The 13,076-nt window shown below is 39.7% G+C and overlaps 1 protein-coding gene across 5 annotated transcripts in view; it reads left to right on the forward strand.

Moving 5' to 3' along the window:
* Positions 1-13,076, forward strand: part of ABCC3 (ATP binding cassette subfamily C member 3) — a 47,307-nt gene that overhangs the window by 10,836 nt on the left and 23,395 nt on the right. For 4 of the 5 annotated variants that reach the window (XR_008434176.1, XM_053960225.1, XM_053960227.1 and 1 more), the window contains exons 2-8: positions 1,939-2,115; positions 2,967-3,092; positions 4,042-4,179; positions 5,812-5,937; positions 6,755-6,816; positions 7,977-8,108; positions 12,076-12,294. Coding sequence is in view for 4 of the 5 variants with exons in the window: in XM_053960225.1 (XP_053816200.1) it covers positions 1,939-2,115; positions 2,967-3,092; positions 4,042-4,179; positions 5,812-5,937; positions 6,755-6,816; positions 7,977-8,108; positions 12,076-12,294 (980 nt within the window). In the remaining variant the exon portion in view is untranslated. The remainder of the gene's footprint in view (positions 1-1,938; positions 2,116-2,966; positions 3,093-4,041; positions 4,180-5,811; positions 5,938-6,754; positions 6,817-7,976; positions 8,109-12,075; positions 12,295-13,076) is intronic. The other variant, XM_053960226.1, reaches the window with a different exon arrangement.

Below are 13,076 nucleotides of genomic sequence, written 5' to 3' on the forward strand. Positions count from 1 at the left end.
TTAAACAGTGTCTTTGTTTTATTCTGAGCTTCAGTTGCTATTCTTCGTCTGCTTTCCTTTTCTAGGACTTTTTCCAATAAGCAAAAGGAACACAATTGCAACTATGCTCAAGACATTGCTAAACCACATGTAATGTAGAGAGGAAATTAGTATTTTGTTGAATAAATGAGAGTAGATAAACTCCTACTTGGGAACTAAAGAGCTCCAAGCTTCTACAGGGCATCTCCTGCCCCAGGCAGGGTAGCTGCTAGAGAAGCTTATTATGTTAGAGATGCTGAAATGTTTCGATGATGAGCCAAAAAAATGGGTGCTCTTTAAATGTTATCATCCATTCTGGTGCCAGAGACCTGCTTGCTGGAGGTAAACACAAAAATAGTTTGAATGTGCAGCTGGAGTTTTGTTTTGTTTTGATCTTGTGTTTAAATTGCTGTGTAATTGCCCCTGTGTTGTTGATTTGTGGCTGAAGGTTGCCTGAGGTCTGGACAAACCTGCTGAGGAAATTGGGGCTGTTTTTATTCTGCTGACCCGTGATGGATGCCTGAGTGCCTCCTAAAAAAAGTAATTTCTTGGCTGGAGAGGCACCAGCTGTGCAAAGGGCGCAGTTCAAATGTGGAGCTGGTGGATTTGTGCCAACCTTCACACTGCCAAAGCTGAAGCACTGAATGACAAATGTGTCACAGTTCAGCCAAACTGTCCTGCACTCAGCCAAGGCTTTGTAGTCTCATTACACTTTAAAAGCTCATTTTGTGGACAGGTTCAAAGATGCACATGCCTTCTGACAGACCATCAATGAAATGGATTCTCTGCAGATTGTGGCTCTTCAGTTTCCTAAAATCAACCACTGCTTTCAGCATTCAATCTCTTTCATGTTGGTAAACAAAAGCAGTACTGGAAATACTTTGAGAAATTGATTTTCAGAGCAGTCTGTCACAAGGGATGAGAAGTGGCTCCGTGTAACTGAAACACTTCTGCAGAGAGCTCACACCCAAAAATAATTAAGTAAATTGTTGTAGTGCAGAGATAAGGTATATTTGAACCAAGGATATCTTAGTTTTATCATCATCTTGTTAATGACAGTACAACAAAGTCATTTTACATTCCCTGCAAGTAAGTATTTATCTACCACATGTAAGATGTCACATCAGGTGTCAAAATTCAAGTTGTGAATTTCCAAGAGGTTTGATTAAAACCAAGTTCTCCTTCACCATACTGAAAGTTCTATTTTAGTCTGAACTTGTGTAACTTGTTTGTATGCAGTGCATTCAGATCTTTAGGTACAAGTGCGTATGTGGCTTGTGGTGTCCAGGATCATAGCTGCAAAGCATTACTTGAAATGTTTCCAAGAAAACCTGATTCCTACCTGCATGTTCAGTACATTCCTTTTGCCTTTGTTTAGAATAGGGAAGTAATTAAAGTTGGAAGCATATGAGTAAGAAGGACAAAGTGTTAGTCATAAATGGAGGGGATTTTCCCAGGTCAGCATAAGATTGGTCTAAATCTGACCATTTTGTCCAGTCCTGGACATTCTTGCTGGATGAGTTCTCAGATGGAGGATTTTTCCTCAAGAGTTTTATTTAGCAGAGGCACTCTAGGCTGAGAATGTCTGAGGAACATGGTGTTATCAGCACCTGTAACTAAGCCTTGGCAAAGACAGAATCAAAAGGGGATTGTCTGCTACAAAATGTATGTCCAGCTCTCAAATACAGTAGGGCAGAAATCTTTCTCTTTTAGGTTTTGGCCTATTTATAGCTGTAAATACTTAGTCCTTTCACTAGAGCAGATTAACCAAAAGTGCTTGGGGTAAGTATTTTGGGGAAGCTCTTACTCAGGCCATATGCTAACTCCATCAAGATCTGAATATAACTTCATTCAAATAGATATTCCAATTAGCAGCACTTCTGCCTCTCTGTTGAGAGATGTTTCTTGTCCTTTTTCCAGGATTCCAACCTTACAATACACACGGATAACCCAGACCTAACACCATGTTTCCAGAACACCATCCTGGCTTGGATCCCCAGCATTTATCTGTGGAGTGCTTTACCTTTTTACCTTCTCTACCTGAAGCGCAGTAAACGAGGGTACATCATGCTGTCCGTGCTGAGCAGGTTCAAGACGGTGAGAGCTCTTTGCAGTGCCCCACATGCCATGTAAATTTCATTTTTATTAGTTCAGCATCTAAGGAATTGCTGCAGTAGGGTTTAAACTAATTTCCCTCTGATTTAACATACTGAAGAGCTTGCTCATAGGAACAAGCAGTTTGAATACAGACCTCTGAGGAAGGAAATCCATCCTAGAAGTCCATCTTTCTAGGTAGAGGGAAGAACTGATTGCTCTACCTTGAGCAGTCCCCTTTTGTGAGCCAAAATTGTGCTGCTTCATCCTTAAGTAATGTTTAAACCACTGAAAGCTGCAGAGCAAAGATGTTAAGGTAGGTCTAGTGGGAATTGTATCTCTTTGTGAAAGTAAGCATGAGAAGGGTTTTTTCAAGCCATTCTCCCCACGAAATAGCAACGTGATATTTCATCTGCACCTTGTGCTTAAAAGTTTTCTGGTGTCAGCAGCCCCTCAGGTCTGTGAGTGGTTGGGTCTAAGAAAAGCAAGAAAGTTGCTTTCCATAGGCCATTAAATAACTCGGGTTATTTCTGGAGAAAAAAACAGGCTTCTGCTTCAGGGCATGTCTGCCTTTACTCTAGATGCTGCCTGTGTTTCCAGTCAAAATTAAATAGGGGGAGAAATCCAGGTAAATACAAAAATCTTTCTACTGGCTGTGATTGGAAATCCCTCAGAAAACAGTTGAGATGAGATCCTTGGATTGAGTGCAGTGGGACAGTTCATCGCACTGCAGCTGAATAGTGATATGATTGTGTTTACATAGGTTTGTTTTGCTGGGAATGTGTGAATCAGAATGGGTTTTTTTAGCTCTCTGACCACCTCTGGAGATGTCATTTCTGTTTGCCTTCTCTCAGCTGTTTGGTGTCCTGCTGTGGTGTGTGAGCTGGGCAGATCTCTTCTACTCCTTCCACGAGCTCCTGCAAAACAGAACGCCTCCACCAGTCTATTTTGTAACTCCACTAGTCGTTGGCATCACTGTGGTTTGTAGCTGTTTCTGTTCACTATGACCAGTATGAATAACTTTTTCTTAGACAAATGAAGGATGAAGAGCCCTTTTGCCTTCATTGCCTTATCTGAACCTCTTTTAACTGCATTATTAGTATTTGTATCACTGAAGCGAATCTTGCTGCCGAAAAGGCCGGAGTCACAAATCTCTCTCTCTCTCAAGTAGATTCAGCTTTGTAAATTCAAATATTTGTAATGGAGAGATTGTTCTGCCTTTAAGCCTGCTTTCACCCATTTAGCTGGGTTTGTGATCCGGGTCTGGAGAGAATTTGAGTAGGACTTTGCCTAAATAGAGAGATACAATAGAGCATGGTTTGTGCATTGCTTAGTATAGTATAGGACTTTGTAAAGCTGTGTCTGTTATCTGGTGGTTGTTCTTCCATTAAGCAAAACAAGTTGGCTTTGGCTAGGATGACAAACAGCCTTGTGACTGTTGTATGAAAAATAAAGCAGTAAATTTTGCCCATTAAGTTTTTTTAATTCTCCTGGTTAATTTTTTTTTTTAATTATCATTTTCTAGACAAGTCATGATGGTCTGTCTGGATTGGAGAAATTGCAGCTCCTACATTTGTTTAAAATGTTTGTAGCTGATATTTAATTGTTCCCAACCCTATGTACAAAGGTTTAAAAATTGAATTCTGAAGTTGAGGCTCTGAAAAAACCAAAACAAACTTACAGTATTATATTATAATTTATAATAATAATTCACTGTAGAGTCACTGTTATTTGCTCCTCTCCTTAGATGATTGAGATTTTGCCATTGACTTCTGTGAAGTCATGATGGGGCTCATTTCAGAGAGGCCATGCTCTTCTGCTGTCCTTCCAGTCAATGAAGTTGGCTCTAAGAACTGCCAACAGAGAGTGCAAAGAAGGGGAGCACTGGGATGGGGTTGTGTTCATGTGTTCCTGTATTTACTTTTACAGCTCTTAGCCACACTGCTTATCCAGTATGAAAGACTGAGAGGAATTCAGTCCTCTGGAGTGCTCATTATCTTCTGGTTTTTGTCTGTGCTTTGTGCCATGGGGCCCTTCCGGTCAAAGATCATGACTACAACAGCACAGGTAACAAGCTATCCTTGTTAGCACTTGGAGAATAGGAAATGTAGCATCCACTTCTATGTGAAAAGAATGAATCCGAGTTTGGAGTCAGATCTGAGCCCAGGTTTTACCAAAGAGAGAGGAGTTTGATTCTGTGGTTTTGACTCAGACTTGCGTAACTAGAAGGGAGCTGGATGTCTCAGGCAATATCAAAAAGCAGATTTTGCTTAGCCCAGGGCTATACTGGTAACCTGATAGGCATAAGAGAGCAATACCAACACTGTGTATATGTGAACAGACTCCTGTCTTTTTTTGTCTCTTTCCCTTTTGCAGCCTTTTGCTTAAATGGGGATGGGTAGTAATCAGAGAAGACACATTTTAATATGTTAAGTTCCTTTTTTACTTAGGCAGCTTGGCCACATTAGACAGCTCTTTGGGCTTCCTTGTGTCAGTGCCTGATGTGCTGAGGACAGTATTTTGTCTCCACTGGGGCTGGAAACAAGAGAGAAAGTTGGAGGGAGAGGAAAGAAATCATTAAGATTCCTGTTTGAAAACATAGCAGGTTCTCCCAAAGTAAGAAACATGTTGAGTTTTTCACAGAAACAAGTTTCATTACATAGGGCAAGGCAGATTGCTCCAGTGATTGGATCATCAAAGCCTGGGAGAGAAAAAGAGTGCTTGGAAAACATTCAGATGATTGCTTCTCCTCAGTGAAATCAGTGTGATTCTGTTTGGCAATTTCTTGGTTTTATTCTTGCTTCTTTGTAATATTAGCAGCATTATCCTATTAGCAAGGATTTTCCTGTAGCAGGCTGTTGTAAATATTCCAGCAGAGATTGAATTAAACCTTAACTGAGAGCCTGTGTAGAACTTCATCAGATAATAGCTGCAATCTGGTGAGGCCATTTCAAACATCACTTAGAAACAGCTTTAATAAGTGAAAATATTGGACTATCAATGTTGAATCTGTAATCATCTTGAAATTGTGGATGCAGAGCCTTAGAACAAGTCTGGGTAACATTTCTCCTCCTCTGACTGCCCAGAACCTCCTCTTGCACTTAAGATTTAAACATTTTAAGTGAACAATGAGAATGTTCACTTGTCAGCATTAAGGCATGAAAGAGCTGTATAAAGGACATACCCTCACAGCAAGAATTTTAGGTAGACTGCAAACTCATGATTAGGAAAGGAAATGTTTCTAGAGCAGATGGAACTCTTATTGTGCTTTTCTTCAGGTTCTTCTGAAAGTATTTAACACTCACTGCTTGTCAGTGACAAGATATTAAAGTAAAAGGATGTTCTCTGATCTGGGTTGACAGTTCCTATGCTTAAGACATGATCGTGCAAGAACCCCCAGAGGTAATTTAAAAGGATATTATGTAGACCTGATTCCAGAGGGTGTCTGCATGCAGTGAAGATGTATTTTGAACTTGACATAATTTAATGAGAAGCTTGGAGATAAGCATGTTCTTAGGCACTTGTCAGAGTACGAGCATACTTCTGTGAGATAATTCCTGCTAGGAACTGCTTTGCAGTATTCAGCTGTAAAGGAAGAAAGGAATTGCCAAAAGAAGCAGTGAGAAAGGGGAGAGAGAGAGTGTGGGGAACTTGGAAGTACAATAAAACCATCATTTACAGTGTTTCTTTTTCCTCTAGGGCCATGTAAATGAAAGGTTCAGGTTTACCACGTTTTACATCTACTTTGCTTTGATAATCATTGAGTTGATACTTTCATGTTTTAAAGAAAAGCCACCATTTTTTTCCCCTGTTAATATAGATGCTGTAAGTATTTTACACTTCGATTTATTTGAATTTTACAGACTATATGGTGTTTTGAGAGTTCCACTGAGAGTACTTGTCATTGAAAACAGCTTTGGATTGTCATAGAGATGGCAGTACTTAAGTGACCCTCTTACAAAACACTGGGTATGGAGAGTAGTATTGGGGTTTGGACTCTTTTTCCATTATCTGTGTCATCAGAAATGACTTGAAGCTGTGTAATGAAAGCAGATGTCCTGCTTGCTGCTTCACAGCAGTGTAAATTATATTTATGAGCACTGAAGTGTAATAGTAATTATTTCAAGAGGGTTTTTTGAGGATTTGATGCTCTGCTTGCTTAACATTCATCTCAAGTTTGCAAAAGTCTATGAGGTTTGTCTTAATAAATGAGTTCTATATGTATTGAGAACAGATATGGAAGAACATTAATAACAGAAGATATTAGTAGTGTCACAGGTTAAATTTCTTCTCCAATTCAAAAATAGTCCCTATAATTGGATTTATGTTTGAACCAAGATGAGAGAGAAGTTTGAGCTCATGTCCTAAAATGAACATCTCAGAAACTGTAGAATGGCATTTCATTTCATAGGTGTGATTTAAAGGTACTATATGAAGCAATTTTTAGGTATAAAAGGAGTTCAGTGTGGGAAATGGGAAATGAAAGAAATCAATTTTATGTCTCATTAGAACATAGGTATGTACATGTAATATACCATATAATAATGCCAAAAATTATCAAAATAGACTGTTGTCATGTTAAAGTAATAGTAAATATCTTGCTTTATTTATTTTCATTTTTCCTCCCATAAATTCATTATAGAATTCATGTCCAGAGTTAAATTCAGGCTTCCTGTCAAGATTGACATTTTGGTGGTTTACCAGGTGAGTTTTTTCTTCAAGCTGTTGGACAGCTGACAAACCCAAAACCTGCTTGTGATCTGTGTTGCACAGAGTGAGCAGTACAGAGATTTTCCTTCTGTGAGTAGTTGATGTTGGATGCTCTTTCATCCACAATAGTGTCAGCACTTTGAGCGTTTGCCTTTTTAGAAACACAGAGCCCAAACTTTTTCCCTGCAAAGTATGGCAGCAACAGTATCATGACAAATAGGATGTGCAGCCTGGCTGTGCTCAACACATGCAGGAATATAACCTAAACCAAGATGTAGCTCTGTACTCCACAAGATAAATTGTGGCAGCCTTTCACCCAGCTGAGGGTGCATTTTTTTTACTGTTGAGGTTCATGGATGAATGCTTTTTTATAAGGACATTTTCTGTGCAAAAGGGAAGGTAAACTGGGCTATGTATATAAATTATTGCCGCCACCTGAGGTCACAGACAAAAGGTATGTGTATCAAAGAGGCAAATTTGAGATTGGGCCTGCTGCTTCATGATAAAAAAGTGGAACAGCTGTCAAAGGTCATGTTAAGACCCAGTTTTTCCACAGTGGTTGAGATCTTCATTCTTCCACCCATGTAACTTTATTGTTCTGGTAACAGCCCTGTAAAGATTTTTTAGTGAGAGGATGAGAACTTTTTAAACTTCCAGAACGTTCAGCCTCCCCAGTGAGATTCTTGGCAACTAGGATGTTTGTATCCCTTGACAAAATTCCCTTTACAGTTGAGGAACTGCAGTTTTCAGAAAAATCTGATTTTCCTTTTATTCCAGTGAGCTCCACTTTTGCATTTTGTTCACCTCTGACAGTTATTCCAGATCAACTTTATCATTTTCACTTCTCAAGCTTCACTGTTTCCATTTAACAGCACAGTTTCATCCAAATGCTTCTATTAGTTGGTTTTTATTGTCTTTTTTTCTGAAGTAGTGTTTTCAGTAAAATACATGTAATTAGAAATACATCATGTCCTTTCCTTAATTGCAAACATCAATAAAAGAAACAAAGGGTGATAATTATTCTCCGATCTCCCTTTCTGTGGAGTATCTTCTTGCTTTTCTTACCTTAATAGTCCTAGAATTACTGGCAATGCTTGAAAACTGAAAATTCAATTTTCCAAACTGAATTGGACTGTTTTTCTCCATATGTGCAGCATGGCAATTCATGGGTACAAAAGGCCTCTGGAAGACAAAGATTTGTGGTCGCTGAATGAAGATGACACTTCAAAAGCTATCGTGCAACAACTGAGTAAAGAGTGGGACAGAGAAAAAGTAGAGTGCAAACAGTAAGTAAACGAACAAGTCTGCAAAGTTGAGAGATTGATCTGAGTCCTTTCAACACTCATAAGTTGCTCATCCATGAAAATGAGCCAACTAAAAATGCACCCGCCACTTCAGTCTTTCTCTTCTTCACTTATTAATAGTCAAACTTTCTTTTTTTAATATGTCTAAGCAGAGGCAAACAGGAGCCCTGTGGGGCTTGTGTGCCACCAACACACTTTTTAGGTGCTTAAAATCTCCATGGGCAGGTGCTGCCACTTCCCCTGTGGAGAAGGGCTGAAGATGTGTGAGGAGAAGCTGTTGAGTTGGTTGGATTGTAGAAAATGAACAACTTTTCACCATTGAGCTGGTAGTTGTCTAACTGCATAATTGCATCCTTCTCAGATGTGTTGGAGCACAGCTTCTGGGCACATAAACCAAAAAGAATTTCTCATCATCTCCATCATGTTTTTTTTTTGGCCTGGCAGTATTTTTAGCCTTAAGGCTCTTAGCAGTGAGCAAGTCTTCACTTCTCAGTAGTAAAGACAAGAAACGCAAAATGTGAAAGGCAGGAGGGGAAGAGACATTCCACTTTATTGCTGAGAGTCTACTGCTGTTGCCTAGAAAACTAGCAGCAAAATTGTCCTAGTCTCTGATGGAAATAGCATAAGGGTGAGAACTTGCATACAGTTATACCCCTGCTTGAGAGGATTTCCTTCTTATTGCATGTTCTGTCCTAATCTAATCTTAAAAAATTATCTATTGTGCAACTCTATTTCCTTCTCCCACTGTTTGGTGTCCAAAATGTTTCCAAGCAAATAGATGTGATAATAGTGTGTTTCAAATGAAAAATACCAATATGGAGGGGGCCTGTGCTTCCATTTCTTTTCATTGTGGAGATTTCTTCTCCATGTGGAGGCTTTCCTCTGTTCTTTTTTTTGCATATCCTTGCCAAATTGTAAAGACTCTATTATTTGATAATATTAGGAGAGAATTGTAATTTTCTGGGCAAGACTAAATATGATGTGGAGAGTTCCACTTTGCAGGTAAAATTTGAAATATTTCCAGCACTACATCAGCAGCTGTCCACTAATGCTCTGCGTGGATGTGTTACAGTTCTACTTTGAGGTTTATTTTCAGGGTTTTTTTTTCATTGTCTTAATGTCTCTATTTTTATGGTGTCGAATAATGTGCATAGTCTGGGTTCTGGTCTTTTTGCACAGACATAAATCTTACTCCCTCAGGCTATTTTACGGTATGAGCACAGCCATTGTGCAGGAGTGCAGGGGTCCAGGAAGACTTTTACTAGGAAACCAGAGACCGTGCCTGGAGTTTTGTCAGGAGATTCATTGCGTTTTGGAAACTATTCATATGAACTGAGGCCAATTGGCAGTGAATTTAGCCATAAATTATGAGTTGTATTTAGCTCAGGTAAAGTTTTGTGGCAACTGTATTAATGATTCTAAGATGGGGAAAAGAGCAAAAACAAAGGAAATCACTGTACTCCAAATTCCTGGGTTTCATGGAACTCTAAAAGCTCTTCTTATTCTTCAGTTATAAGTAGATATTCTCTATTACTTCCTGTCAAATAACATTAGTGGTAGTTGCTTGAGAGACATTGTAAATACTTCTTTTTTCCTTTTAATTCTCATTAAATTGCTCTGAGCAAGCTTTTATGACAATTAAAATGCTGTGTCAATTTGTACACACGCTGGAAGTTTGATGAAAAGTATTTGTAGTGTACATAGTAGTAATTTCTGTTGTTCTCTAACCTTTTTTGCTTCACTGCTGTCTTGTGAGTTACTGTTAAATAATTGCTAAAAAATCTTTTTTTTCTTGTGAGTTACAGGAGAGACCAGCATGGATTTTAAATGCTACTATAGATACTAAAGCACACAAAGAGTATTTTTCCTTTCTTTTCCTCTCTTTGCTTATATGGCTGAAGTTTCTACTCACTCACTTTACTGATAAGTGCAGTTTCTTCTGAAAAAGTTAGAGCTACGCTGGATGGAGGAGAGAGCTGGAATGCATTTTCCCTCATTTTTAGTTAGCTTCTGATTTTAGAGACTGTCCTTATGAAGACATATTGAAGATGCAGGGCCTTATCAGCACCAGTAAGAAACTATGTGCTTTCCCATGAGATAAATCAGTACCTATTATCTGCCCTGCTATAAATAATGGCAACCAGACACGTGCTCTTTGCTTTGATAAAAAACTGGGTGTGAGCAGTGCCACACACTGCTGAAAACCTGACCTCACCTAACTACAGGTAGTAAACACTAAAAGTGCATTTTATCCCTTTGGGACTCTTAGTTGCAAGAGAACCATTGCTTTGCTGTTAGCTCAGTATAATAAACATTTTTAATAGCACAAAGTCAGGGGCAAGTAGTCTTGTTTCTTCAAATCCTTCAATGAGTTTAACAGTCTGGTTGCCAGAAAAACAAGGCTTTTCTCATAAACTCTCCAGGTTTGATCTGGAAGACAAAGACAACACTGTTTGTTCTTGTCTGAGGGGAAAAAATAAATTGACTGGTTTAGGTTCTCCCCCTGACCTCTAACTTTATTGCAAAGATGTTGGGATTTCCAAATGGCTTTTTCTGAAAGGATGTGGACAAGTTTATACATGTGGACTGTTAGCATCAGTGATCACAGTGAATGCTCACAGGCTGTTGGAATCATTGCACTCTGCAGCTAGCCAGCTCAAAAAAATCTGCACAGTCTTTATGAAAAATCATAAATTCAACCTCACTTGGTAGTACTTACAAGTTGTTTTTCAAATGCCTTCTGGTAAATATTCACTGTTTCTAGGGTGTCTTTTCCATCTGTTTTTTCTTGTAAAGCTTATGTGCCCCAGATTAATCTCCTTCTCCCTGTTCCACTTGGACTTAACTTTCCTGTCTGACATTCAGGAAATTTTTATCTAGTCACATAGCCCCCAGGAAAGAACAGCAGTTTGATATTTTCTGGTAGAAGAGTTGCCAGACTGATGTTTGAGAGCAGTCTTGGAGGAAATAATTTCCCAGAGCATACCCTTTGTGGATGGGTAACAGAAGTCAGGCACCCCAAAGGGGCTTCTACAAAACTTGCCTGGAGCCCTGGAGAGCAGTTTGGGTGTGTTGGGCCCATTTTTCATCAGTCACTCTAAAAGAGTACGTGGAAGAGTCACTTTTGTTAGCTTATTTGGCAGAGGGAGAGAGGCAAAAAGTACAAAAGGAATCCTAGAATCCTGGAATCATTAAGGTTGGAAAAAACCCCTATGATTGAGTCCAATGTTTAACAAAATAGTTGCAGATAAATAGGGTTTAAATGCCTTAATTGTCAACTGACTAAATTTAGTTACCTAAACCCAAGGTTTCTCTCCTGGAAGAATCTGAATAGCTGTGGTCCACATATTGGGGGATGGCCCAGTTTTGAAGGTGCTGTGGTTTCTACTCAATTTCAAGTTTCCAGAAATGCAAAATTTGGTATTTTGAGAGTGCTGTGCCTGCTGCAATGCCTGTCTCCCCAGGGGGATTCATTCTGCTTCTCTGGAAGCAGCTGTATGATCAATAAGGGTACAGGTTTAGCACAGCTACTGATTGAACAACAAACACAGGCTCAGAAGGAGAAGATGAGAGTGCCTTGTGTGGGATATCCATAGCAGTTCTTTGAGGTTTCCTGTAGAAGGAATTGGAGATCCAAAGTCAAGCCTGTCCTCTAAGGAGGTCCAGCCTTCCTCTCCTCCTCCTTTGGGCCACGTTCTCATCTCATAGTGATTTTCTGGTCTGTGGATTGCACCCCATAAATACTGCAGAAAAAAGAAAAGAAAACAAGACTCAATTGCACAAGAGTGGCTGATCCTGAGCACACCTTGATGGTGTTGGAAGTCTTACTGTTGGTTAGTAGCAGAGCAGAGAAGGGTACAGACTTTGGAGTGTTGCCACAGTGCTGTTCACACAGGACAGTGCCATTCTCACTGTCAGTTGTCTCCTGTCACTTGTTTTGTTTCCCTAGGAAAGAGGATGTGTCATACATGAAGAAATCAAACCATGTGCAGAATCATGTTGGTAGCAGCCCAGAGGAAGCAGAAGTCCTGATCAGAGACAAAAAGCACAATAGGAAGCCTTCCTTTCTCAAGGCTTTGTTGAGGACCTTCGGGCCATACTTCTTAATTGGCTCCTTCTTCAAGTTGATACAAGACCTACTCTCTTTCGTCAACCCTCAGCTATTAAGGTCAGTTTACTCTGTGAGTAGTTTCTGTGTGCGATCCCTACGGACACTTGGCTTTGGCACGGGGCATTTGTTTTTGAAATGAAGAGTTAGTTTCCCTTATAGTGCCACACGTGTATGCTCCCTCACCTTCCCCCTGCAACACCGTGAGTTCTTTGTTGTGGACTCAGCTATAAATTGGACAAGCTTCAGTGAAATGCTCCATTTATAAATCTCCCATGGGCAGCTTTGACTTACAAATTACCTGTTACTCTGTGATTCAGTCCAAAGCAATTTCTCCCCATTTCTAAAGGATTAGCTGTGAAATCAAAGTGAAGCACTGCTGGCTGGATCCAGTGGTCTCTGGACACCTGATATCCTCAGTGTGGATGGTGGTTGCAGCTGTGGTGTGACTTGATGCTCCAGTGTATGGTGCTCTGGCCATGCTGCTGTCATCTGGGAAAGGTTTTGGGCCATTTAGATGAGTTCATGTGCTCTTAATTGTGTTCAGCAATGAGAATGTGAGAGGCATAGTTGCAGTGAATTTCCATGTGAAAGAAAATTATGGTTCTATTAAAAAAAAAAAAAAAAACAGCAGAGAAAGAGGTTATGAGAGAAGTGGTCTGTCCTCAAATTCTCTTTGTATGAGAATCACCTTTACCTCCCATCTCCAGGGGGGGCAGTTGCTCAGCCTGATACATAAAGGAATTCGCACAATCCCCACATTTTTTTCTTTATTAGTATTTTTCTTAAACTGAGGAATTTGCCAGATAATCATTAGCTAGGAAGAAAGCAATAGGGAATTA

This window comes from Vidua chalybeata, chromosome 19 (genome assembly GCF_026979565.1).
Source record: "Vidua chalybeata isolate OUT-0048 chromosome 19, bVidCha1 merged haplotype, whole genome shotgun sequence".
NCBI classification, from domain to species: Eukaryota; Metazoa; Chordata; class Aves; order Passeriformes; family Viduidae; genus Vidua; species Vidua chalybeata.